General features: G+C 40.5%; 2 protein-coding genes across 4 annotated transcripts in view; one reads left to right on the forward strand and one right to left on the reverse strand.

Annotated features, from left to right (window-relative positions):
* Positions 1 to 572: 572 nt before the first annotated feature.
* Positions 573 to 23,033, forward strand: LOC137612131 (acyl-coenzyme A thioesterase 11-like). 3 transcript variants are annotated; one of them, XM_068340497.1, is made up of 17 exons: positions 573 to 663; positions 3,111 to 3,323; positions 3,467 to 3,536; positions 3,664 to 3,724; positions 4,423 to 4,527; positions 6,138 to 6,273; positions 7,056 to 7,147; positions 8,562 to 8,623; positions 9,735 to 9,854; positions 9,993 to 10,131; positions 13,160 to 13,215; positions 13,619 to 13,685; positions 16,659 to 16,742; positions 16,854 to 16,987; positions 19,156 to 19,320; positions 20,371 to 20,497; positions 22,099 to 23,033. In XM_068340497.1, exons 2-17 carry the CDS (start codon positions 3,134 to 3,136, stop codon positions 22,336 to 22,338), a joined length of 1,848 nt encoding a protein of 615 aa, XP_068196598.1. In that variant the 5' UTR covers positions 573 to 663; positions 3,111 to 3,133; the 3' UTR covers positions 22,339 to 23,033. The 3 variants fall into 3 exon arrangements, with proteins under 3 accessions (XP_068196598.1, XP_068196600.1, XP_068196599.1); XM_068340498.1 differs by lacking the exon at positions 573 to 663 and having other exon boundaries at positions 3,218 to 3,354; XM_068340499.1 differs by lacking the exons at positions 3,111 to 3,323; positions 3,467 to 3,536; positions 3,664 to 3,724 and having other exon boundaries at positions 616 to 663; positions 22,099 to 23,032.
* Positions 23,034 to 23,272: 239 nt separating this feature from the next.
* The window catches only part of fam151a (family with sequence similarity 151 member A), a 9,875-nt gene continuing 5,555 nt past the window's right edge, over positions 23,273 to 27,592 (reverse strand). The window contains exons 11-13 of the mRNA XM_068341007.1: positions 26,226 to 26,332; positions 24,573 to 24,752; positions 23,273 to 23,584 (exon numbers count right to left, since the gene is read on the reverse strand). Coding sequence (XP_068197108.1) covers positions 23,273 to 23,584; positions 24,573 to 24,752; positions 26,226 to 26,332 — 599 coding nt within the window. The remainder of the gene's footprint in view (positions 23,585 to 24,572; positions 24,753 to 26,225; positions 26,333 to 27,592) is intronic.

The following is a 27,592-nucleotide window of genomic DNA, read 5'->3' on the forward strand; positions in this document are numbered from 1 at the left end:
CTGTTATTTGGGTTAGAGCATTTTAATAGTATACTTACTTAGCCCTTGTTACACCTAGTGGTACATAGGGCAAGGACTAATGCTTTCCACTTTAAATAGTATACATGTCAACTATTTATATTTTGTACGTTACGTTTATAACAAATGTCTTAACTGCCGCGAATAATATTAACAATTGATTAGATTTATATAGCAATTTTCTAGACACTCAAGGACACTTTCCAGTGGATCCATAATTCAGTCCTCATTCATACTTGTTGGATTTAACAATGACAAAGTGATTCTAATGGTAATGGTAAACTGACGGCAACGTGACAGCCAATCCGCGCCAACTGCGCCTCCGGTCATCAGCGGACTTCTTCACCACAGGCAAGGAGTGTAATGTCTGAAGAATCAATAAGCATGTAGATGTTATTGATTATTGAAAGTTATTGCAAAAGCAGTCTGCACATCAGAGTAACCTGCGACATAATCCTCAACTCTATTTTGCTCCCAAGGCTGTTCCGCGTTAATAATACGTATCGATATCTACATAAACGAGGAGCCCCGCCCCCTGCCCAGCGGTGAGAGCCTTTTATAGGCTGCAGTCTGACAGAAGAAAACACTGGACAGCCACAGATGACAGACAGCAGCCCACGCCTCACGGTGGAGCCTGCAGAGGAGGTAGACAGAAACAACACCTGAGCTACAAATGCTTCCCATTTTTAGTCTTTTTTAATACTTTTAATATGTAACGTTGGTCTTTGTTTGTATGTGCAGCCGTAGGCAGGGTAACCGTGAGTCCCGGCTGCTGCTGGTTAGCATGTTGGTTCCGTGGAAACACTCAGCTACACGACATGAAGCATGAAGTATTTACAATAACTCACCAAACTGTTCACTTGCTAATCTATGTTCACATGGCACCCATTTTATATGTTGATAGAGCTCTAAAAGATTGTTAGCGTTTTAAATGGATTGAGTTTTATTTTGACCTGATATCAGCGGAGTACATTTTACTGGTGACCTTAAAAAACGGATATCTCCAAATGTTGGCTGGGTGCTGCCAGGTTAGTGACCTTAAAGTCGGCCAACACATCAAAGTGGAACCGCAGACAGACTTTATTTATAATAGTGATACCGATAGTAACCCATTTTATATGCATGTTTGGAAAAATAGAAGTTGTTAAATGTGATCTACACGGAGTCTTTTTGCGCGAATGCGTCGTTAACTTTATGGAGTGAGTTTCTGTCTTGTCAGATCTGCTTTCAGGCGTTACCAAAAATAAAACCGTGTTCAGATAACTGAACTGTTCGGACCACAGTTTCTGGACTCATGTACTGTTCTCTTGTGAATGAGTATCTGTTTGAGATTAATCATACAGGAAACAGATGAAGATTTCGCCATCACTCCCCCTGTACGAGTACAGCCCATATACTGTAAATGCACTGAACCAATGGGATCTCACGTCACAGGGATTTAAGACATGGAGATCATGTAGAATACTGAAATATCCTGGTGGCTACTGATTAGACAGTACTCACAGCGTACACCCCCCAAGGTAGATCATTTTCCCAGTAAACTTTCCCTGTGAAGTTCGAATCTTCTTGAAATTTACACCCATGCTTCGATCTCCCTGTGCCATGCTTTTGTTCTGTGAACGTTTTTGTAATGGAGGGGGGTCTCTACAGGGGTCTGTGGCCCTCTCCTTGTGGGAGAACAGCAGGTGCATCCCTTCTTCACTCACCTCCATGATAAACATCTCGGCAGGTAGTGAAAGCGCATTGTAGGCCTGTAATGATCTTAATAACCACCAAAATCTGCTGGATTGTTCCTTGGAGCATGTCTTTCCTTGACAACGTTCACTAAAATAGTCATAACCCTTTTAGTACTTCTGTGACCATACAGACAAACTGATGCAATCCAAGCATAACCTTTGGGTTATGTTACCCTAATAAGTGAGTTTACAGATAGGTGGATCTATTACGCTGTCAACTGGTGAATTGGACTTAAATTCCTAGTCCCTTTAACATGCTTTTGTCTTAGTGAAACTAGTCAAAGACATGAGTTCATGGGGTACAGCTGAGAACAAGTCCTGGTTATGCATGCAGCACATTGTGCAACACTAAGACTTTGTAGACAGGTGAGCGAGTAACCTCAGAACATGTGTGGAATTGTTCAGCATTAGTAGAGGTATGCGCTCCACTTTGTTTTCATGCAGCATGATACAATCAGTTAGTTTTCAATAGTTATTTCAATATTCTTTTCATTATTCAATATTAGGGTGAATGTAGTCCAGTATTTGCGAGAAAAGAGGTCTAAAGCAAGTCTTGGGAGTGATTTGGTGTTTTGCTGACTGGTTATGTTCCCAGATTTGGGATATTGCCACATGATATGCATTGAGTAAGCGTATGGTTGTCACAACATTTACAGCTAACCTGGGCGGCAGAAGTTCAGTTCGCAAGGAGCAAAAGTCTGGAGTGTGAACTGCTACATGACCCTGAGCAAGGGACCGAACCCCACAAGCTGCTCCTACAGGGCACTGCTAAGTGACTGCCTTTCACTGTGCCATCTGTCCATTATTTGCAGGCTGTGTGTATGTATGTGTGTTTATATATATATATTTAGTGTAAAAAGAATTTCTCCACGAGGATTAATAAAGTTAATTAAGTCGAAAAAGATGGCTGGTCGCTAGGTCTCCTATTTTGTTGATGCAGCTGGCTCTGATCAACATGGAGGAGCAGCGGCTCTTCTTTGACTTCCTCCCTGGTGACTGAGCTCATCACCCTATCTCTAAGGGTGCACTCGGCCACTCGCTTGTATCCGAGATCTTGTCCTTGCGATCATGACACAAATCTCATGACCGTAGTCAAGAGTAGGTACAGAATGACTGGTAAAGAGTGTCTTCGCTCAGACAGACCCACACAATGACAGCATCATTGCACCAAACTGTCTGTCAATCTCACGCTCCCTCCTTCCCGCACTTGTGAGAAGATCCAAAGATATTTGAACTCCTCCACTTGGGGCAAAGACTCCCCACCGACTCAAGAGGGTTGAGCTCCTTTCGTGTGTCGAGGATTTTCAAATGTTTTTGAGGAAAAACAATTGACCTCAAGTCTCTTCTCATTTTTAGAAACTCTTTTTTCAACCTTGAAGATGACTTCCAGAGTATCAGCTGATTTGGGGCCAGACGAGGAGGGAGAGGAAGAAGAGGAAGAAGAAGAGACTCTGAACTCGACAGAAGTGAAAATGAGTCAGATAGTAATGCCCTGTCACAGCAACCATCAACAGGAGCTGAGTGTGGGACAGCTGCTCAAGTGGATGGACTCCACAGCTTGCCTCTCTGGTGAGGAGAATGAGATTGAGAAAGAGACTCAGTGAGCATTCATCATGTTATTTATTGGAATGGTTCCGTTTGTGAGTGGCGAGACTATGTTGTAACAACTGACTAACCAGACATCACATGACGTGTGTGTTTCATATGGGTAGCTGAAAGGCTTGCCGTCTGTCCCTGTGTTACTGCTTCCATGGATGACATCCACTTTGAACACACCATCAGGTGCGCGTGTGCGTGCGTGTGCGTGCGTGTGCGTGTGTGTGTGTGTGTGTGCATGCGTGCGCGCGTGCATGCATGCAACTCAATACATACAGACATTTCTAATTCTTCCTTTCATGTCTCTGTGCAGTGTTGGTCAGGTAGTGAACATCAGAGCAAAAGTCAACCGAGCCTTCAACACCAGCATGGAGGTCACATGAGTTTACTCTGTGTTTGTGCAGTGTCTACATTTTCATCATACACATACACACACACATCATTCTTTGCCACTTGACTACCATTGTGATTCAGTTGAAGTATTTCTGAATCACAATGGTGATTCAGAAATACTACTCCCACACTACTTTAAAGAAACTGCTTCAAACTACTAGTGTTTACCTATCAAATTAAGAAGGTACATGTCACATGAAATTCTAGCAAAACATGTAAGTAAAAGCAAAAAGCAAAAAACAAAACAAAACACTAATTTGGGATTATTGAAAAAAATGCCCATTTTCAATAGTCATACATCAACAAAATATAGCGCTGGTATTCGTGGGGACACACAGGAATGTCAGCTGTTTGCTTCTATGTCCATCAGTCCAAGTGTAGATTTACTTCATAAGAGTACTCAGACAGAATAGCATGCAATGTCTCTCATCATTTGTTAGTGGATACCTGTGGGTATTAAACACTTGATGTATGGAAATTTTACAAATTAAAATTTGTAAATTTAAAACATGATAAACTAGAAGAAAATGCCACAGAGACACAAATATGCCTCAAACAAAACAATCCCATGTGCAAGAGTTAGCAGGAAAAATTATTTTTTCCACGTGAAAGAATATCTTGTCTCAGTAATGAATATTTGTTTTCTGACAGTAGATCATCTCCCATGTATTCTGTTCAGGTGGGCATAAGGGTGAGCTGTGAGGACCTGTTCTCTGATCGTCACTGGAAGGTGTGTCATGCATATGCCACCTTTGTTACTCAACGCACAAACACTGGAGAGAGGGTAAGGATCTCATTTATTTAACCTGTATTTTTGAATATCATTTAAACAGACTGCCCTCCTCAGGAGATCTGATCAAGGCTGCAGCTAATAGGAATCACTCAGACAACATACCTCCAACAAAACTGAAAAATTTGCATAATAGCTATAACCTGGTTTTGTTAAATCAAAACCACGTGGGGCACAGTGGTTTTAAGTGCACCCTACCTACAGAGGCAACAGTCCTCATACAATGGTTTTCGATTCCAGGTCATTGCTACCCTCACACTTTCTCCTATTTCCTGTCACATATCTTCAGTTGTTCTACCTAATATTGGTGACCACGCTTTCCAATATGATGTTACCATGATTTTGTTGCTTTTCTCAAACTCCCAAACTTTATCTGGCATTAATACCAGCGCATATCCAAAAAATGTACTTTAAGCTTAATTGAGTGGACAGAGCATCTATTGCTTTGTATGTGAGCAGAACCTTCAAACTTGATTCTGGATTTCACAGAAGCCAACGCAGAAAATGTAAACAGGAAAGAATGATGTTTTTTCTTGTTCCAGTCGGTACATGAGCCACTGCATTTTGGATTATATGGAGGAACTTTTATAGATTTATTAGTGCAACTTGAACATAAGCAGCTACTGGACTCAAGCCTGGAAGTGACAAATCAATGAACCAATTTTTCTGCAGAAGTTTGAGAAAAAGAATTTGATTTTTGTCATACTACATTAATATTAAAAAGTGAGCTACTGAGATTTGCTTTACGAAGGAGTCAAAGGACAGATCCAGCGTTATTACAGTATTACTAGAGGCTAAAAAAATGTTGATCAGAGTTAATATGACCGAGGTGTGTGGGGCCAAAGACAATTTCAATTTAGTCAGGATTTAGTAGTAAGGAGTAGCAGATCCTTCACATTTTGAAATATTTTGTTTTCCGACAATTTAACGTAGACGAATCATATGTAGACTAAAAAGAACTGGCTCCAATACTGGTCTTTGTGTAACCCCTAATTAAGTTTAGTGGAAAGAAGAGTCACATTTGACTTTTACAAAATTCTTATTCAAAATTCAAACAGCTTTTTTAGCTAAAGATCAAACCCTAACAAAGCAGCATTTCTTGTAGACAAACAGAATAATGTGATACCATACCAATATAGCACAGAGTGACAGACATACCCTACAACAGGGTTGTCAAACTCATTTTCACCAATGGCCACATCAGCATAATGGCTGTCCTTAAAGGGTCAAATGTAACTCAATGTAATCTAAGTTAAAAACATTACAGTTGCACAGAATAAATTGTTTACTTTTAGACATTGTGACCATTTATTCTCTTGCGGACCACATAAAATGATGTGGAGGACCACATTTGGCCTGCGGGCCATCCATTTGACAGCTGTGCCCTTCAAGGAAAAATATCAGTACTTTTGATCATCAAGTACATGTCGTGCAATGAATGTTGACTTAGTATAGTACTGACAGATAATTGCGATGAAATCGATATTTGAATTGAAGATGCGAAAAGTTGATACTTCATTTGCCATTTGTTCTACTTGACCAGTGCATCTGTGTGTGAGTTTTGTTTTTCCATATCAGATACATTTGCCAACTTTACCTCTCAGGTATTCTTGAAACCCATCGTTCCTCACACTCAAAAAGAGAAGCTTGAATACAGCTTGGCTGCAGAGAGACGACGTGTCAGAATGGTACATGATGACATCATCAAAGACCTGCTCTCTCATGCCTGTATCCAGCAGGGTAGGTTTGTGGCACACTGCTACATAACAGCATACAACTCAATTTAATGTATTTATATGAGGGGCAGTATGGTGGTTCAGTGGGTAGCACTTCAGTGGGTAGCACCCAACAATCTTTCACAATCAAGCATTTGGCAACAGTGGTGAGGAAAAACTGCTTTTTAAAAGGAAGAAACTTGACCAATCCAAGACTCAAGGTGGCTGGTCCTGTTTTTTCGCAGTTGGTGTGAAAGAGAGGGAGAAAACTTTGGGAGGATAGTCAGACAGAGTGAGTAAGCGACAGGAAAACAGATGTACAACCTCAATAATGGCAACAGATATTGTTACAGAATTAATATAGCTTGTAATAATAATAGTAACCATTACAATGTCAACACTGATAAAAATGTTAATAGTAGGTGTAGTAATAAGTATGGCAGGAACTACGTCAACTGTAGAAAGGGTGTGTACAATAGGTTTATTAGACTTGTTTCTCAATGAACAGACTGTATTGATGACAATGTAGAAATTGTACATACTAAACTGAAGCGATTTAAAGTCAATGAGACACACAAATACTCTGTAATTTAACAGAACTGAAAGTGAATCTTGACCACATTGTCAAAACACATTGTTTGGTCTTTTTATGGGATTGTTTAACTGAAGAACATATAAGTCTTCATAGTAGTGTGTGTGTGTGTGTGTGTGTGTGTGTGTGTGTGTGTGTGTGTGTGTGTGTGTGTGTGTGTGTGTGTGTGTGTGTGTGTGTGTGTGTGTGTGTGTGTGTGTGTGTGTGTGTGTCAGCCAACAGCTCAGCAGCAGACAGTGCGGTGGCAGCAGTGAAAACCAGAGTGGAAAGTGTTGAACTTGTTCTACCCCCCCACGCTAACCATCAGGTTAAATGATTTACATATTTGTTTTTTGCTGTCTGTCATCTCATCCCATGCTGAGTATGGCGGCATTGTGATTATTATATAGTGGCAAGCCATTCATTATATCTATGTTACTTAAATGCTTAAGGGCTTTGTGCGACTTTGTGTATAGTTTGTGTGCATGTTTTGCAAAAAGTTGTGTCCTAATAAAAAGACATAACACAAATACCAAAATTATTTTTTGGTAGATTTCTTTAGTGTAACAATTTTTTCTTGGAAATAAATCTTGTTCAAAGCCTGTTTATTCCCCGTTTAAATGGTACCACACTTGTAAGGAACATGCATTTGTGGGGTGAACAGCAGAGTTAAGTATGTCACCTTTTCCATGGGTTGCACCCATGGAAAATGTGATATATCTTCTCTGTCCAGTCAAACAGCTTATTCTGCCATTGACTCTTGTTTGGTGGATTGGATGATTGAAATTTGAAGAAACAGGGCGTTTTGACACTTTAACAGTTTATTCATTTAAGAAACAGGAGCCTCAGTAGCGTGTGAAGAACCATATACAGTCACAACAGCCTGGCATCTCCTCCTCATACCAGTCACCAGCCTGGTCACACACTGCAGTGGGATGGCAACCCATTCTTCAGCCAGCATTAGTCAGCCAACGTGGTTGTATCAGTCACTCTGGCACGAACAGCACACCAATGCTAATCCCACAAGTTTTCAATGGGATGTATGTCAGGACTGCAGTCCATTCCATCCTCTCCACTCCTAAATTTTGAAGGTAGTGTCTGATAAACCTCGCTCTGTGGGGGCGAGCATTGTCATCTTGGAGAATGGAGTTTGGTCCCAAACTGTGTAAATACAGAATTGCCACTGGTTGCAGAATCTCATCTTGATGAAAAGGCTTGTTTTACCAGTGAGGGAGATGCCACCCCACACCATCGCACTTGCCTCCACCAAAATATGTTACTTTGTTGGTGCAGCAATCTACAGTATTCTCCACGTCTTCTCCACTATTTCACCCCACCACCCAACTGCTGTAGACATAATCTGGACTCATAACTGAACATAATGTTCCTCCACATGTTCAAGTTCCAGTTCAGATCTTGTTGACCCCAGTGCAGACCACACAGGCCTGGGGGTGACTAGCAGCCATGGATGAGACTAAATTTTGACGGTGTGCAGTCTGTTCTGGATTGTGTGGGCAAAGACAATTTGTCTCATTTTTCATTAGCGGAACCCCACAAATGCATGTTCCTTACAAGTATAAGCACAATTTAAAAGGGAATAAATAGGCTCCCAACGATATAAGATTTATTTCTAAGAAGCATTGTTGCAACAAAGAAATAATCTATCAAATACAAATTTCTTGACTTTTAGTCTTATGTTTAGTTTTTATATTTGAGGTTAAAGTTGACTATCCTCATCTCAGGTGAATACATTCGGAGGGCAGATTATGGCCTGGATGGTGAATGTAGCTATGATTGCTGCCAGGTATTTATACACGCACAGCACAGACATGCAAAGCAAACTATTTCAGATACAAAAACAAATGATAAATGTTGTAATGTCATTTTAATAATTTTGAAAAATGTCAGTTGTGTAGCTAGAATTGGAGCTTCACCACCTGAAACTTTAGAATGTTTCTAAATAAAATATTTATCATGATTATAACCTTGTCAGTTTAATGTAGTATTAACATTTGCCACTTTTTTCAAAGTCCTTATTGGGCCTTTAATGATATTCTTAACAACAGTAGAATGAGGTTAAGAGAAATGCTTGCATCCCACATTCTAATATTTGGTCAAATTAAACCTTATTAATATTAGATTAGATGCAAATAAAATTATACATCTCTAAGATTGAGCACAGGAATTTTAAGTAAGCTAAAAAATAAAATGGTGTATGTGTTTAGTTCTGTTTGATCATAAGTTTCTCTTTGCTCTCAAGTTTCTAACTATAGCTTGTTTTAGCTACCGTAGTTAAATGTTTCATGCTATATGCTGCTGTCAAGGTGTGTGTGTAAAGGTAAAGAGAGTATCCTCTCATCGTTGAAGCAGAATGCTTATCTATGTATATGCACATCAGCTCACATACTCTGAAGAAAACGCTTGGAAAACCTGCATTGTACAACCCTATTTAAAAGGCAGGATAGTCTTGCTACCTTCTGTGTGTTGGTTTAATAAAAATGTCATTTTGGAGTCAGCTTATGTCAGTTTGTTAATAGTATGTAAAATTCAAGGTTTGTTTCTCTGGAAATTATTCTTTGTAATTCTTCAGGTCAGTATGTTGAGAACATCCATATGATTAAGACCTATACTTAGTACATTTTATTAAATTCTTTATTCCTCGTGCATTGTGGGCTTGAGCAAACAAGGTGGTGATTCTAGTTTTACTTTTTGACAACAGTGCCTCTTGGACATAAAGGAAAATAAATGTACTTGATGATAATTTATTTCATTAATACAATTAAAAGTCCCATCTTACACGTGCATCTACAAACTGATGTTGTTCACCTTAACTGTTTAACTTTTCTCCAAATAGTTTTTATGTTATTACACAAATACATTTGCTTAATACATTTAAGCACATATTTTCTGTACAGTCGTCTGTGTCAGGCTCACCCAACTCTGAGGACCATTGACATGTTCACCTTCAGAGGACCTTCCCAAGTTGGAGACAGACTTCTGCTTAAGGCAATAGTGAACAATGCCTTCAAAAACAGGTATGCCATCAAAAACAAGTGTATTCTGGACCAGCCATAAAGGCACATCAGATAAGGGCAACCTATACCGATCAGCGGAGTGAATGCAGATGATAAAGACTGCTGTTAATGCAGAATTATCGGATGTGTGTCCTGCAGCATGGAGGTGGGGGTGCGCGCAGAGGCCTATCAAGAGGAGGGATCTAACCGTCACATAAACTCTGCTTTCATGATATTTGAGGTGCTTGACAAACACGGGAAGCCATGTATGTTGCCACGGATACGACCTGAACCCCTGGTGAGTGAGCCGACAAAATGGTGACTGACTTCAAAGTCAAAACCACATGTGGTTTCACAGAAACTAGAAAAAAATATTACAGAAATAATAGAATACCCAGGTAGCTGATCTTACTCAAAAAAAAAAAAAAGTCCTCAACATGTCAGTATTCAAGCAGCATTGTTTTATTGCGGACCTACAACTAACTCTGAATCCTAAAGCTAAAAGATTGTAGGATTCACAAGGCAGTAGTTGATTTTGTAAGTAGTGGTTCAGCAAGTGGGCGGCACGGTGGCGCAGCCTCACAACACAGTGGACCCGGGTTCGAGTCCCGCTCTGTGCGGAGTTCGCATCTCCTCGTGTCTGTCCGGATTCTATGCTGAAGCATATGCTTCAGGTTGATTGGCCATTCCGAAATTGCCCATAGGAATGAGTGTGTGTGAATGGTTGTATGTCTTTGTGTGTGGCTCCGCAGTGCACTGGCGTCGTGCCCGGAGTGTCCCCCGCCTCACAACCCATGCCGCCGAGATAGGCTCCGGCTCCCCGTGACCCGCTGTGGCGGATACAGCGGTGGTAATCTGCAGATGACTAGTTCAGCAAGTCTAAATTAGTGCACATAAATCTGGGGAGTCCAATTTTTTTTTTTGCTGTAGTTTTGGTGATGGTAGGCTGCATAGGTGAAAAAGGCTGTCAGCTGTAATAGGCATCTGCAACGTTGGGTGGTGACATAATCTTGTGTGTTTTGCTCAGTGGTTGATGACTTTCTGCAATTGCATGATACTGTCTGAGTACACACAGATTATGGAACCCATGGTGACACCAGTGTCAGACGCAAATTGAATGTTCCTGTTCTCTGTGGTCCACTTGATTTTTGTTATAACCCACATAATTTTCCTTTCAGGATAAATGGGTGTTGGCCCTTATGGGTTAAATCTTGACTCCAGCACATTTTATTATTAACGATATACCTGTATATCTGCCAACAGTACCAGTGTAATAGTTGTCTGGCAAAACATTTTATAGATCTAAACTGCACTAAATTCTTAAGTTGAACTTGTGACCACCGATTGTTTCCGGGGCTGGGAGTGGAGTTGGGTTGGAAGTGTGAAGAGCAGACAGAACAAAGAGCACCACTCGTTAAAACTCATAAAACCTCGTAAAACCCTGTGTCGATCCAAGCAGTTCTGTAGGGTCCTAATCCTTCTTGTCTAAGACACACTGATAAGAACTCAGATACAAGGGTGAAAGGAGCTGTGTTTATTTGGTAACATTGCATAAAGAAACAAGACTAGACAAGACAAGACAAATGCAAGACCACAGCTTTTTTTCTTTACTTTTCACACATGAACTGTTACTCATAAAGCAATAATAATATGAGTGAACATACAGTACATACCTCAAGCATACTTGGAATGTGTGTAAATAGGAGCTGCTGGTCCAATGGTGAAGTGGACGGGGGGGTTTGAGGCGAGAAATGTAACCATTTAGTAAAGAGTGTTCATCTGTTTTGTTTATGGGTCATTTTCTTTTCTTTTTTAAATCTTGAAGTCAACATATATAAACAAGTACACGTAATGTTGGAAATATGATTGAATGAATGTGTATCTACATTTACAGTGTATTTCTCAGTGAGTACTCACGGATTATGGACTTGGTCCTTTGTTGGATTCATAGAAAAGTCAGTGTTTCATGTTGACAACATCTCACTGTTATGTTAGGAATTGCATTGTTATTGGTTGTACATGCAGTAGATATTTATATTTCCTGTGACTGACAAATACTAAACCTTAGATGACAAAGCTAAATAAAACTTCACTGTAAATTCTTCTCGAAAAGAGATGTCTAATACACCCAACACCCCTATTTGTACATCACTGTTGCTTAAACTACATTCATATCTACATTAGATGCTTGTGTAAATACAAATTAAATATGCTTGGACATACATGCTTAAATTATGCTAAGGGTTGTGTTGTTGAATACTGATATGTAGAAGGAACTGATGAAAATTGGATTTGGGATTTTTTTGTGCTAAATCTTCAAGATTACCAATTTGATGATTTTCACTGTGGGTGAAGGAGGGAGGCAATATATTAGCATTTGCTTTTGTTATGTGGGACACACTAGCTGAGCCTAATGAAATACAGGGGTATGGTGGCATAGTGGTTAGTGCTGTTGCCTCACAGCAAGAAGGTCATGGGTCAAACCCCAGCATTTCCAACATGGCCTTTCTTTGTACAGTTGGTATGTTCTCTCCATGTCTTTAATGGGTTTTCTTCGGGAACTCTAGTTTCCCTCTTCATTGGGAAAAACATGCTTCTAAGGAACTTTAGTTATGTTGGCTCATAGTGGCGGCGCATCCAGAGTGCAGCGGCTCAGGACCAACTCTCCATCCTAACCTCCATTCGTTGTACCATGTATAATGATGTAGTGAGAGTGCTATACTCCAGCAAAACTGAAATAAAACTCAGGAACAGCAGAAAGAATAGTTGACAGCCAAAACGGGAATTCTTTAATTTGATTCTCAGGCCATCAGTACGTGACATCAGATCAATCAGGTAAAAACGGCTCCAAACACGTAGCCCTTAACTCTTTTTATACTTCACAGGTCCACGTTCGTGTGTGTGTGTGTGTGTGGATGCGCGTATGTGGATGTGAGCATGTGTGGGTGTGTGTGTCTTTTCCTTGATGGGAAAACAGGAAGCATTGGGTTTCCAGTCAAAACCTTCTGGCCAAAACGAATGTCACTTTGATCTCATACGGTTTTACACAATCAAGTTCTTCACTGCCAAAACTGACCTGTCTCCTGGATTTGTGTAACTATGTATAACTGTATTTCAGGTTTGACAAAGCCATACCTGTACATTATTTCGCCCCCACAATGACAATAAAGCTTCATAATCTTAATATATATTAAAAAAAATAGACTAAAACAGACATGAAATACAAATTAGGATATCTCTGTATGACATACATTTTGAACATGCTAGAGTAGCATTTATGATCTTAAAACGGTTTTCTTTTTTTGCTTGTTTTCTTTTATTCCAAGGAAGGGGAGAGGCGGTTTCAAGAAGCCATAGCTAGGAAGAAGATCAGATTGGACCGGTAACAAGGACAGAAAGCATTTTTCTGCTCATTAAACCCACATCTTTGTACCAAATATACTGTAGTTCTGCTTATATATTTTCTGTTTATCCACAGCTCATGTTAAATAATGTCATTAATTCAGCCTTTTCCCTTTGTGTGAAATGTATCTGATTCCATCTGTGAAGTTAAAGACAATATGACACATGTAAACCTGTGTACTGCACTGCCAGTGGCTAAAAACTCCATTTGATAGCTTTCTATGAAACCTTCAGGGCAGTGATAACAATTTTGGTAGACTTGAAATTATAAATTTTTCATCATTTCTGAAATAATATTTTTAAGAAAAAATTGATTAGATGACATCATCACAAGTTTGTCTGTTGGTCATCTGTAATTTTTTATTTTTGTTTTTTTTCCTCAGGAAGTACATAATTTCCCACAAGCAGTGTGAGTTTCCTCTGTCCGTGCCATGGGACCCCAGAAACCAGGTGAGAATAAATCAAGCTGGTAACAGTCACAGATACTGTGGCTAATGTGTTATTGATACTTAATCTAATTTTGTTCCAGTGGTCAATACGTGTCTAGAGAGAGTACCAATCTACTTTTAAAACAAAACATCTTTAAAACTGAAGAGTATTAATATCCTTTTTAAAAGCCTATTTTGCTGTTGCATACAGCTTTTTCAAGTACCGGTAACTTCTTTATGTGAACTCCACGACTCCAACCGGTGTATCAAACCTGGGCTAGATCATAATGCTAATATGTAATGTCTTCTAGTGCAGTACCCACCTCCTTGACCCATGGCCAGGTTTGCAAACCGTCAATTTCTTTACAATCTGGAAGTTGTAGTTTAGAGCTGCAATAAAGACTGATGTCTTGTTTGGGATACCCAGGCTTCTGGAGATTGGCTGCATTCAGACTGCTGGCAAATCGGATTCCAATCAGATTCCCTTTTTTATCTAATTTTTAGGGCTGACTGTCCACACTGTTTTTAGCAAGTGTCCACATGGGATCTTGCTCTGTTTAGAATGGGCCACATTGCTGGCCAATCTCACAGGTTGCTGTAGCAGCGTTGGGGCGGAGGCGTTGTCCACGCTCCGTTGCACGCCTTGGCGCTCACATCACATAGAGTGACGTAGACATGCAAAACCGATCGGTGTTTGGTGCTTTTCAGACTAAAATGTATCTGTCCAAAAGGGATTTAAAACTACCTCTAGCAAGTGGTTTCAATCTGTTTTGCAAAAATGTGATTTTATTTGGTATATGACTGTTCAGACTATACAAAGGGACATCCGTTTCAATCTGGATGGGTTATAAATCAGATTTTGGATTCTAGTCTGAATGCAACTTTTGATAAAGATGTATGAGTTATTTGCAGTTGGGTTAGGTTTTTAAAACTATGCATATATTTAATTTAAGGAAAATGCTATAATATTTGTCAGGAAAGTCCAGACCAGTAACTTAATGCAGCATACTTTTGCTGTTAATAATTTCTGGTCTGATGTACGAAATTTAATCCTTGACCCTAACCTCGACACAATAAAATTACCATTATCTGCAGCTGATTAGAATAGATTTATAGCTAAAGGAAAGACATGGCGGTAATATCACTGAGCTTACTTACTATCAGACTATATACAGTGCATCTTGTCCTTTTTAGACTTTGTGCAATGGTATATTTCAGCCTCCCATGGTTGAAAGTACTGTAGTAATAAAACAGCATAACTATCCGTCCAATAATTTTTGTGTCGAGTTTACCAAAGGAAAAACAAAGAACTACAATGCAGAAAGATTGTTTTGGAAAAGCTTTTTCAGCTTGTTCTCAACCATTAACTGGTTGAGAATCACAGGCAAAGAAAAACCTGCAGATAGTGCTTTATCACTTCTCTCCTCCAAGATCTGCATTTTTACATTTGTTCCTCTAATTTTTTTGAGCAGTGTATATGTGTGTATATATATACAGTGCACCCTCGTTCCGCAGAGAACAACTGGGCCACATCGCGTTCCAGGAACCACACACGATTAATGAATTCTGTGATCGAGCAACAAACTATTCATCTTATTAAGGGCGCCCTGATATATATATAACAGATTCAAAAAAATAAAGGGAACACTTAAGCAACACAATGTAACTCCCAAGTCAACCACACTTCTGTGAAATCGAACTGTCCACTTAGGAAGCAACACTGATTGACAATCCACTTCACATGCTGTTGTGCAAATGGAATAGACTACAGGTGGAAATTATAGGCAATTGGCAAGACACACTCAATAAAGGAGTGGTTCTGTAGGTGGTAACCGCAGACCACTTCTCAGTTCCGATGCTTTCTGGCTGGTGTTTTGGTCACTTTTCAATGCTGGCAGTGCATTCACTCCAGTGGTAGCATGAGATGGAGTCTACAACCCACACAAGTGGCTCAGGTAGTGCAGCTTATCCAGGATGGCACATCAATGCGATGTGGCTAGAAAGTTTGCTGTGTCTGTCAGCGTAGTGTCCAGAGCATGGAGGCGCTACCAGGAGGCAGGCCAGTGCATCAGGAGACATAGATGAGGCCGTGGAAGGGCAACAACCCAGCAGAAGGACCATTACCTCCTTCTTTCTGCAAGGAGGAACAGGAGGAGCACTGCCAGAGCCCTGCAAAATGAGCTTCAGCAGGCCCCAAATGTGCATGTGTCTGCTCAAACAGTCAGAAACAGACTCCATTAAGGTGGTATGAGGGCCCGACGTCCACAGGTGGGGATTGTGTTTACAGTCCAACAACGTGCAGGATGTTTGGCATTTGCCAGAGAACACCAAGATTGGCAAATTCGCCACTGGCGCCCTGTACTCTTCACAGATGAAAGCAGGTTCACACTGAGCACATGTGACAGAGTCTGGAGACGCTGTGGAGAACGTCCTGCTGTCTGCAAAATCCTCCGGCATGATCGGTATGGCAGTGGGTCAGTAATGATGTGGGGTGGCATTTCTTTTATAGGGCCATACAGCCCAGAGGTAGCCTGACTGCCATTAGGTACCGAGATGAGATCCTCAGACCCCTTGTGAGACCATACACTGGTGCAGTTGGCCCTGGGTTCCTCTCAATGCAAGACAATTCTAGACCTCATGTGGCTAGAGTGTGTCAGCAGTTCCTGCAACACGAAGGCATGGATGTTATGGACTGGCCAACCCGTTCCCCAGACTTGAATCCAATTGAGCACATCTAGGACATCATGTCTCACTCCATCCACCAACGCCAAGTAGCACCACAGACTGTCCAGGAGTTAGCAGATGCTTTAGTCCAGGTCTGGGAGGAGGTCCCTCAGGAGAACATCCGCCGCCTCATCAGGAGCGTGCCCAGGCATTGTAGGGAGGTCATACAGGCGCGCGGAGGCTACACACACTACTGAGCCTCACAGCAGATGTACTATGTGCTTGTTTATGCCTTTATTTACTAATGCATGTGTATGTTGTGTGTTTGTAGGTGTATCTAAGCTACAACAACGTTTCAGCTCTTAAGATGTTGGCTGCTAGGAACAAGTGGCGCATCAGCTCTGAAAAAGACAAGGTATTTGCTGTTGTCTCCATTACAGAAAGCTTTCTGTTTTACATTATAGATGTTTTTAATTTTACCAACAAGATGTTGGAAGTTTCAGGTCTTTCTTTGATCTGTTTCCAGGTTCGTCTTTACACCCTGGAGCACAAGTCCATATTGAGTTTCAGGGTTGAATCAGAGGTAGATGTTCCTGCTTACAGAGCTTTTAGTCTGCTGGCTGAGCTGAGCAACAGGCCGAGCTGGGACAAACATTATCAGTAATACACACACACACACACACACACACACACACACACACACACACACACACACACACACACACACACACACACACACACACACACACACACACACACACACACACACACACACACACACACACACACACACACACACACACAATATGTTTGTCTTACACCAATAAGGTGTTTGTCATGATGGCATGTCCCTATCCATTTTCAGTGTCTGATTGATGTACTCCCAGGGATACATGGCTCAGTCTTGGGTAAAAAAAACAAAAAACAGATAATAATGTTATTGTTATGGTCATGTTATTGTCATGTAAGACACCATGCTCAAGTGTGCCAAAGGATTATCGACCTCTGGCACTGACTTCCTACATTCTGAAGACCCTTGAAAGACTTGTCCTGGAGCCTCTTTGACCCCAGGTCCATTTGGACCCTCTACAATTTGCCTGCTAGCCCTATGTTGATGTGGAGGATGCCATCATCTACCTGCTATACCATGTCTAGGGTCACCTGGAAAAGGCGGGGAGCACTGTGAGAATTATGTTTATTCATATCTCCAGTGTCTTTAACACCATCTGGCCGACTCGTCTTGGTGAAAAGTTGAAGGCAATGCAGGTCGACCATCCTGTAGTGTCTTGAATGGTTGACTATCTGACCTCAGACAGTAGTATTTGCGCCTACAATGCTGTTTGTCTGAGAGGGTGGTCAGCAACACTGAGGCCCCAAAGGGACTGTTCTCTCTCCTTTTCTGTTTACCCTTTACGCCATGGACGTCAACATTCACATAGACATCTGTCATCTCTAGAAGTTTTCGTATGACACAGCTGTAGTTGGATGTATCAGCAAGGGTGACTAGACTGAGCACAGGGCTGTTGTGGAAAGTTTTGTCATGTGGAGTGGGGAAAACCACTTCCAACTCAATGTGGCACAGACAAAGAAAGTGGTGGTGGACTTCAAGAGGATGAAGGGACAGATGTTAGAGACCCCAGTCCATCTGGTCTGTGCTTTTTTAAAAATTGATTTTCACTTGAATCTAATCATTCCCATTATTTCATCTTCAAGATAGCTGAATGTGCGTACAGTATTTCCTGTTCAAATACATGGTCAAGGCGCGTCAGCGAGCAGTCTCACCTCACCTCAGATTGAACAATCCTTTACTAGCTAAGTTGAGACTTGAAATTGGTGTGTGGCTGTGTATATATTTGTGTGTTATTTGTGTGTTTAGTTATATTTAGTTTTGCTGATGAAACTGCAGATAAAACACAAAAAAACATGTCAAAATAAAGTACGCAGCTGCAGTCTGTCCATTCTAAAATCTTGCAACCAATGAAAGCCAAACATGGAAGGTCTTATATCTAACCTTAAAATTTTCTCAAAACTGGAATACAAGTTAATAAGATTTAAATTAATAAAAGAAGACCAACGCCGGAGCTCAAAGGTCTGATTGGAATGGCAGATCAGAAAATAACCAGCTCTTTTATTGGACTGTTAATGGTAATTGCACTACTCTGCTTGGCTCATAAATTTGTTAATCTGAGGTTCATGGCTGTCTCACCAGCCATGAACCTCACGGTACATCACTGCTGTGGAGCCAGGACCACGAAGAATGATGTCAAGTGGGTACGTGGCTGTTAAAACCAGTACGTACTCTTTTGTTCAAATACAATTTGCTGGCCTTCGTGCTCTCACTTAATGCTTGTAGAAGCTCTCTTTTACAGTACATGTATTTTCAAGGCTTCTTGACCTTGTTATGAACCAAGTGAGGTAGGGTGTAAAAGAAAGGCTTCACTCAAGTCCATCTGTCACATTTAATGTTTGGACCATAATTCAAAGTGTAATCTATTTTCACAAAACCTTCAAAAAACAACAACCAAAAACGGAAGTGACCTTAGACATCTAGGGAGTTTTCTTTTTGGTTTCCATAGTCATTGGAAATTCTACTATATACCTCATTCAGTGAATGGAACATTTGTCAAATCAATGTTTAAATTTTAAATGGTCTATTTATTTTAATTTGTGAATTTTTACTTAACTATGCAATCAACAAGAATTGCAAATTATAGAGACAACTTGAATACCATATAACTGCCTGTGTTCTATGAAATGACAAAGGATCCTACAGAATATTCCATGCTTGTTTCTTATACTTCTTTATCTGTGTGCTCTTTCTGAACCAGGAAATGTGAGCTCATTCACCGAGTGGATGATGATGACTTTCTTTACCGTGTTGTGACTCCATCAGTCCATCAAGGTGCTGTAGGTTCTCCAACAGTCAGTAAGGGAGAAGGGATTCTGCAGGACTTCATTTTGTTGGCTTCAAAGAGGAAGCCATGTGGCAGCAGGTAAGCAAAGCAGCTTTAGAAATCGGAGTTTATTTATTCAGTTAATTTTTTTCCCTTCTAGACATGTTATTACAGCAGCCTTTACTTTCATCAGTTTTGGAACATCAACAACAACATCCGAAAAGAAAAAAAGGGTTGATGGGTAGAAGCCATTGGCTTGTAAAATTCCCGTCCACTGATCAACCAAATTCATATACTGTACAGTATTACATATCACATTTAAATTATTTTATGTATTGCATGTATTGACTACTAATCTGACTACCGTTCATCGTCTCAGTTGCTGCGCTAAGGTCACAGTGACATTTTTTCACAGGCATGATACATGTAGTGTAATCCATAACAATGTAAGATGTTAACCATCATTTAAGTCAGAACTAGAACTGCAAAGTCAAGTTTTTAAATGCTTTTATAAAGGCAGATGGAGTTTTTAGACTCCTAACTTCATTGTCCAGTTTGTTCCAGGGTTTGACACCAGTAAACGATAATGAAAATGTTTTTAGTGTAGTTCTTGCTTTCTTCTGTAAAAATACTGTTTCCTCTCAGTTGGTAGCTGGATTCATTATTCTATATTTGTGCTTACATATTTTGTGGTAAATACCTATTGGCTGCTTTATACACAAGTTGAGCATTTTATAGCTTATGATGTCATGTATTTTCAGTAGAAGAATAATTGATTTGTGTGAGCTCTATAATGTTCATTGTGAATAATTCTTAAGGCTCTTTTCTGGGTCAAAAATAGAGGTTGTAAACCACTTAATCAAGTTAAATACCGTTTAACTGCCTGTGTTCTATGAAATGACAAAGATAGGGCAGAACTAATGCACAATAAATTATATAAAGCGCCTTCCGATTTAGTAGTTTTTGAGTTTGGATACACTTCCGGCTAACTTTTTTTGCAATTGTCTTACATGAGTTTTCCAATTTGGCATCTCATCATCTCAACCCGCTCAATATTCATTCACCTTGATGTTAATGTGTTTGCAGCTTTTCTTCCCCAATAACATGGTCAAGGTGTGTTCAGTTCAGTTATTTTTTCTTTCTTCCTAGAGACCCATACGTCATTGCTCTGCGATCAGTGACCCTACCTACTCACCCTCCCACTGAGGGGTTTAACAGAGGAGAGATACTTTGTGCTGGATTTACCATATTAGAGACTCAAAGCAATATGTCACTGGTAAGTCAAGTACTTATTTTAAGTGGTTGGACAAATGTACAGTGCGCATCAGAGCTCGCGACTTCACCTCATTGCAGATTTTTGGTATGCAGTCACTTGACACCTTACGCACATACTATTGGCTGGCATCCGGAAGTGCGCTACGTTCTGTGAGTCTCGGATGTATGTGAATCACAAAAGTGCTTTATACAGTCGCAAAGAGTGTGGGAAAAGGTGATACAGAAGGTGGTTTAATATCAGTATGGCGAGGGTTCATAAATGTTTAAATTACCATAAATAATAAGATAAATAGTTCGTCAATCTATTGCGGACGCATTAACCGCAAGGAACGAGGGCACACTGTATATTTACAAAGAAGGTTCTATCGTCTAGCTGGCACAGAATACAAAATTCTATACAAACATATTAAGTGATATCTAATATTTGACCTAATCTAATTAATTAGTCCAATACTATTATTTTCGGTACCATTTTGCATTGTAACTCAGTGAGTGACAGGTGTCCAGCCAATGATACAATAAGGTTCACTGATGTTACATAGCCAATCAGCATTGACGGTGCTGCATGTGCGCCCTGCTACATGCACTGTGCAGGTTAGCTAGTTAACACTGGAAACGAATGGACAGCTAAACATCCACTCACTGAGCCAAAGTAAAAAAGAAATGTTCTTTTAAGATTGAGTGGCTGTCGGAGTTTATGCAAATAGAAGATCAGACGGTGAAACTGGGTGAGTTGACAAAGTTCAAAGCAAGAAGCAGACAAAGCCACTAACCTGGATAAAGTATAGAACCACGTGATAAATAAAGTAAAATTTAAGTCAGATTTGTGCATGTTCTAATGTCTAATGACATTTATTAAGATTTTTTTATTCATGGATCTTCTTTTCCTTTCGGCTTTTCCCTTCAGGGGTCGATATTAATCATTAAATGCTGTTACTACCGGATAATTTTGGGTAGTAAAGATGCTAATAAAAAAGTAATTAGATATTTACAGACAGAGTTACAGGCATTTACGCTGCATCACAAGCGACAGCACACGTCATTGTGGAAAACGTGAATGTTTTAATATGAACAAAATGTTATGTCAGAAAGGTGTATGTATCAACAGGCCCCTAAGCCAGGCCATAACTGGACCTCACCTGGGCCAAAGAAGCACTTTTTCAATGGCTGCTTTGTCACATATAACATACTACACATCTCATGATGAGCAAGATTTTTCTCCTTTTCAAGTGGGCCAAATCACTTACATTAAAAATAAAGAAATGAAAATTGCTGCTGTAATTAGATTCTTTCAATAAGCCATGTAACTTGCTATGATCCAAGAATATGAATAAGTGCAATACTTTTGTGTGGCCACAGCGTGCACATCTGATGTTGCTCACAGTCGTCCTCAGTGGGCTCAGAAAGCTTTTGTTTTTGCCCAGACACATGAAAAATTAGACGGAACTTGGCCTGAGCCTTTCTTTTAACTCAGATTATGTTCTTTCTTATCTATAACCAGATAATGTGCTGTCTCTGACTGGATTTGGGCACTCCCCACTAACAAACAGAGCATGAACCACAGATCATTTAAATCTGACCCATGGTATTTGTGTCTTGCAGATCAGTTACTATAACCAGGCATCTCCAGAGGTTCTTCCCTACATCTCCACAGATATTGCTGGTCTCTCTTCCTCTTTCTACCACACCTTTTGTAACTGTAGTCAATACCTGAGCAAGAATAAGATGCATTCTACCCCTGAAGAGGAAACCAGGCAACACACGGCCACAAATATGGATAGCCCCATCTGTGACAGTGAAGATGCCAGTCTGTCAGTGGCCTTGGACAACTCTCAGAAATAGACTTTCAGTGGTGATTTTGAGTGCATTCAAGAATAGTTTTTACACCATAGTACAATTAACACTGTGACATGAGTTTGCTAACATGATATCTGAAATAGATTTCTAAATATAAGTCAAAATTGAGTGAGAAGAACTTGTCCTCATTCATTATTGTATATGCTTGTGTTAACCAATGAAACATTACAATCATCTGTGCTGCCAATAGTCAATTTTTTTCATTTTTGTAAAATAGATTTCACGTTTTATAGGAAATGGGATTGATCTGGAGAAACAATTTGTGGAACGTTGTCAATAAATACAGTGTTTTTGTCAGATATATGACTGAAAGAAGACAGGAACCGTGGTATCAGGGGACTCTTCTTTGGTGTGAGATAACTTTTGGGGGAAATCTATCAATTTGTGACTCCAGTATAAGTGTTTACAGAAGACTTGTTTTATTTGGGTACATTCTAACTTCTTCCTTCACTGTCTTAACTTTTTTCTGGGAATTAATAAAGTTGTGTTTTATAAAACTGGATTTTACTGGTTGACAGTGGTGTTGAGAACATGTTAGGTAATGTATGTAGGTAATATCGAAAATTGATACTTGAATCTGAAGGTGTAATCATTTGGATATGCTACAAATAATGACATCAGTGCTTGAGTGCTTTCATAAAACTCAAATATTTTTCAGAGATCATTTTCTCTAATTAAAAACTATTATATCACTTGATTTTGAAGTATGTCACATGTTATGTCATGTCTGTCACAAAACTTCCTGGTAAACCTATGGTAGATAAGAAATTGGAAAATGACAAGTAGGATTTTAAATACCAACTTTTATTGATATGACAATTTCTCTCTACTGTATATTTAAAACTCAAAGATATGAATATGAACGGTAAAGAGGAAATATATTTGCATGCTGTACTAGTTTGGTCATATCCATTATCAGTTAGGATTTGTGAGGTATAATATAGAGGTTTGTGTTTGCTCTCCCCTTGTGCTGGACCATAAGTCTTTCAGTAACTGCAGCAGCTATTGTGCTCTTTCTGGTTTGGTCCTCTATTATAAGATCAAATTTGTCCATCATTCCCACAAGAGAGTAAATGACCTCGTTTCCTGTTGGCAGAGATGTTGCGTTCAGATGGAGAGCCACCCTCTGAGACAAACCTGATACTATCCCTGGGATTAGAGGAGGCCAGTTCTGTCCTGCCAGGACGAGAGTGACATAAGGGAACAGACTCTCCACGGTGGATACAAACTCCTGAAAGAGAGAGGGGGTTACAACAGAAGACTTCTCTATGTCGTGGAGCAGGAGCACAATTATAAGCATTTTCAAAAACTTGATTCTGATATGTAGGATAGCAGTTCCAGTTCCCATTCATAATGTAAGGAAGTAAAAGATTAGCAAGCAATTGCTCTTCATGGAAATAATCCATTCAATTTATACATGAATGAGCGAGTCTTTAAAAATAACTCACTAAACAATGGTGGGCCCAGGATTGACTTGTGGCCTGTCATATGTTTCATCTGATATAACTGTTTTTAAAATTGCTTGTTGTGATGCAATATAATTTTAACTTGCAATAAATTCTTGTATTTAGTACAAAATCAAGAGAAATTCTGGTTATGTACTGAGGCAGTGGCTCAGCTGGTAGAGTGGGTCATCCAATGGTCGCAGGATTGGCGGTTCGATTCCCACTCCTGCCCAGTCACGTGGGAATGTGGATTACAGTGGGAGGTGTCAGTTCACCTCCTGAGCACTGCTAGGGGTCCTTGAGCAAGGCGCCATCCCCTTTATTAATTTCTCATTAGGGTGTACCACAAAGGAGCTGCTCCCCGCTCTACCTCCCCATCACCTGCATGCCCACAGGACTCGTGTGTGTGTGTGTGTGTGTGTGTGTGTGTGTGTGTGTGTGTGTGTGTGTGTGTGTGTGTGTGTGTGTGTCTGTGTGTGTGTGTGTGTGTGTGTGTGTGTGTTATGGGCATGTACACACTATGTGTGCTAATAATAATAAAGTATATTACGTATGCATTTACATGTCTTCAGAGGCAGACAGGTTTCTGGGGTGCTGGTTGTATGTGATGGGGCCCTAGCATGTAGATGTTCTTGATGCATTTATCATGTGACTCCAGTCTTGTAACAAGGCATGTTATATCCACCAAACAATTGTCCAAGAGGGCACTTTTGCTGTGTTTCTTTATAAATTGGCACTCCAGAGGGATAATTCACACCATCTCATATTGCATACCTCTGTGTTTTCAATGCTCTGTAAACCTTCCATACTGATCCAGATCGGCCTGTACAACTCCTCTCTGCTGTTGGCTGACTGCAGGAGTGTGAGAGAGGCTTGTAGAAGCTGCTGAGTGGGAACCCGAAGGTAAACACCCCAGCTGACATCAGTTCTCTCTCTAAGCAGCTGCAGGATGTCCTGAAACACAAAGAACAAATATACAGTCGTGAACCAAAGGTATGATGCCAGCAGAAATACAATGGAAGACATCAATTACATTTGTTATGAGGTTTAAGTGAAGATAATCCAGCATCAATGTGTTGAACTGACCTAACTCATCAATTTTCTGTATTGCAAATCTGAACCAATTCAATTCGATTCAAAAATCTGAATTTGTCTCCAAGGGGCAATTGAGAGCACATAAAGCAGGATTGGTGTAAAAGTGAAAACATGCAATGTAAACATAAACAAATAGTAATTACATAATTACATAAATATCAAACTGTTTATGTTAAATATGTTTAAGTAGGTTCTCCGTTATCCAGGTCATGGTTTAATTTTTTTTTTTAAATTTTATATACTGGTTTGATCCCCGAAGGGAAATTAAGAACGCACACTCTAGCTACTGATTCAAACGCATGCATACATATATATTTGTGAGTACAGGCCCCTGTATCACACACACACACAGGGGGGCCTGTAGGCATGCAGGGGAGGTAGAGTGGCAGGCAGCTCCTTCTTGGTGCGCCTCAAATGAGCAGTTTGTAAAGGGGACGGCACCTTGCTCAAGGGTGCCTCGGTAGTGCTCCGGAGGTGAGCTGACACCTCCCACTGTCAGCCTACCTCCGGGTATTTTTGGGGGGGGCGGGGGCGGGAATCGAACCGCCGATCTTAAATCATAGGACAACCCGCTCTACCGCCCACCTTACCACTGAGCCACTGCCGCCCCTAAAAGCCACTGCCGCCCCTAGAAGGTTGGTTGTCCAAAAATGTTTAAATCAGTCCACTGGACTGATCCAAGAGGCTTCTTCAGTTCTGAAGGTGGCTGGTCTTGTCCCAGCTTATTAACCCTGTGAGGTGTGGTCAGTGCTATTCACATTTCATCGACCGTAGTTGAAACCCATCTGGCTCCTCAACGATGGTTGATGGGGGGGCCAGGGGTTGTCGGGGTGGTGTCGTTGAAATGCAAGTTTCACCCAGCCTTTGTATTCTAATGAGGGTCATTAGCATGAGAAACATCACCTGGCTTAATCTGCTGAGACATTCTTTTTGGGACTTTCGAAAGGTAATGACCTGATGAGCTGGCTCTTCTGTGTTGGGCCATGCACTTCCAATTAAAAAACAAAAAGAATTTAAAATTGAAAAGCGCATGCCCAACACAGAAGAGCCAACTCATCAGGTCAGGACTCAGCAGTCTTCCTTCCCTTCAAGCAAGTGGGACACTCGTTTCAGGATATGGATGTTCAGATCTTGGACAGGGAAGACAGATGGTTTGAGAAAAACTAGTTCTAATTTAAAACCTGTTTGTTAGTTTAAAACCTAGTTATTTCAAAACCTAGTTAATTAATAAGTTGTTGTTTATAATTAGGTGTCACAAAAAGCACTAATTCTAATACTGTATATAAACAGAGAAGGACTTTAGTTGCTGCTGACTATTTACCATTCTTTTACCTGCAATGTGAGGGCCTCCAAGGCGTTCCCAGAACTTTCCACCAGAACAGCCCCGGGCCGGTTGTTGTCAGTGGTTAGTTGAACCACCAACATGCCACCTTTACCATCTGTTCACAGAGAGATGCTGAAAGGAAACAGCTCTGATGCATCCCTGCTGTCACCATGACCTTATGCTTTAGTGTTCATGGGTTCACTTTGATTCGATGCTGTCACAATATCATGACTGAATGAACCAGATCTTATTTCTGAGCAAATAATCTGACTGTCATTGCAAGACAGTCAGCCCTGTCATTTGGGAGGCTGTGGCAGATGAGGAAAGAATAAAGTGTCCATTTAGAAGAAGGTTGGTGGGTTGATTACCAGTTCTTCCATTCTACATGCTGAAGTATATATACTAAATTTGATTCAAGACCACAGGGTCTGCTCACTATTCATCAGGGTTGGGTCAGATACAGAAAACCAATTTCACCACGTTCTAATGTGTGAATAAACGCATTACAGTTGGGTTATCATCCTGTGCATATGGACTGGAAGAACTGGAGATCGACCATTGACCGTCTGGCTGCTCTTACCACGTCAGTCACAGCAGCCCCCAAATATGCTCCTCAAACCAACCACAAACTGTGAGAAGGGCAGTGTAGGGTTAGGGCCTTGTTTGCCTTCCAAACTCCAGTAATTCTTCATTGGATAATTTCAACAAGATGTTGGAATTTTGGTCCATATTGACATGGTAGCATCAAGCAATTGCTGCAGTTGCTGCAAACATGTTTTTTGGACATGGTGCATTATCCTGCTGGAAGTATCCAACAGAAGAGGTTTAGACTGAGTCATAAACGGATGGTCATGATCAGAAACAGTATTCAGGTAGGGTGCTTCTTGGGATGCTTTGACCCCCTGGTTTTATGTGGTCAAAGCATGCCAAGAAAGCATTTAGGCACACCATCCCACCTTCACCACCAACTTGAACCATTGATACAAGGCAGGATGGATCCATGCTTTCAAGTGGTTTATGCAAAATTCTGCACCTATCATCTGAATGTTGCAGCTGAAATTGAGACTTGTTACACCAGAGATCATTCTCCCAATTTTCTATTACCCAATTTTAGTAAGCCTGTGCAACTTGTAGGCTAAGTTTCCTGCTCTTATTTGAAATGAGTGACATCTGGTGTAGTCTTTAGCTGGTTCAACATTGTCTGAGAGATGTAAACAGAGATGTTTATGCACACACACACACACACACACACACAAACACACACACACACACACACACACACACACACACACACACACACACACACACACACACACACACACACACACACACACACACACACACACAGAGAGACATACATACAATATATACATTT

The sequence above is a fragment of the Antennarius striatus genome, chromosome 18, assembly GCF_040054535.1.
Source record: "Antennarius striatus isolate MH-2024 chromosome 18, ASM4005453v1, whole genome shotgun sequence".
NCBI classification, from domain to species: Eukaryota; Metazoa; Chordata; class Actinopteri; order Lophiiformes; family Antennariidae; genus Antennarius; species Antennarius striatus.

Bases quoted from the DNA above. Each gene is read 5' to 3' on its own strand.
- LOC137612131 (XM_068340497.1), top strand. From the start codon at position 3,134: ATGACTTCCAGAGTATCAGCTGATTTGGGGCCAGACGAGGAGGGAGAG. The intron at 3,324-3,466 runs GTGAGGAGAATG...TCATATGGGTAG, and splicing joins CTCCACAGCTTGCCTCTCTG to CTGAAAGGCTTGCCGTCTGT. The intron at 3,725-4,422 runs GTCACATGAGTT...TATTCTGTTCAG, and splicing joins CCTTCAACACCAGCATGGAG to GTGGGCATAAGGGTGAGCTG.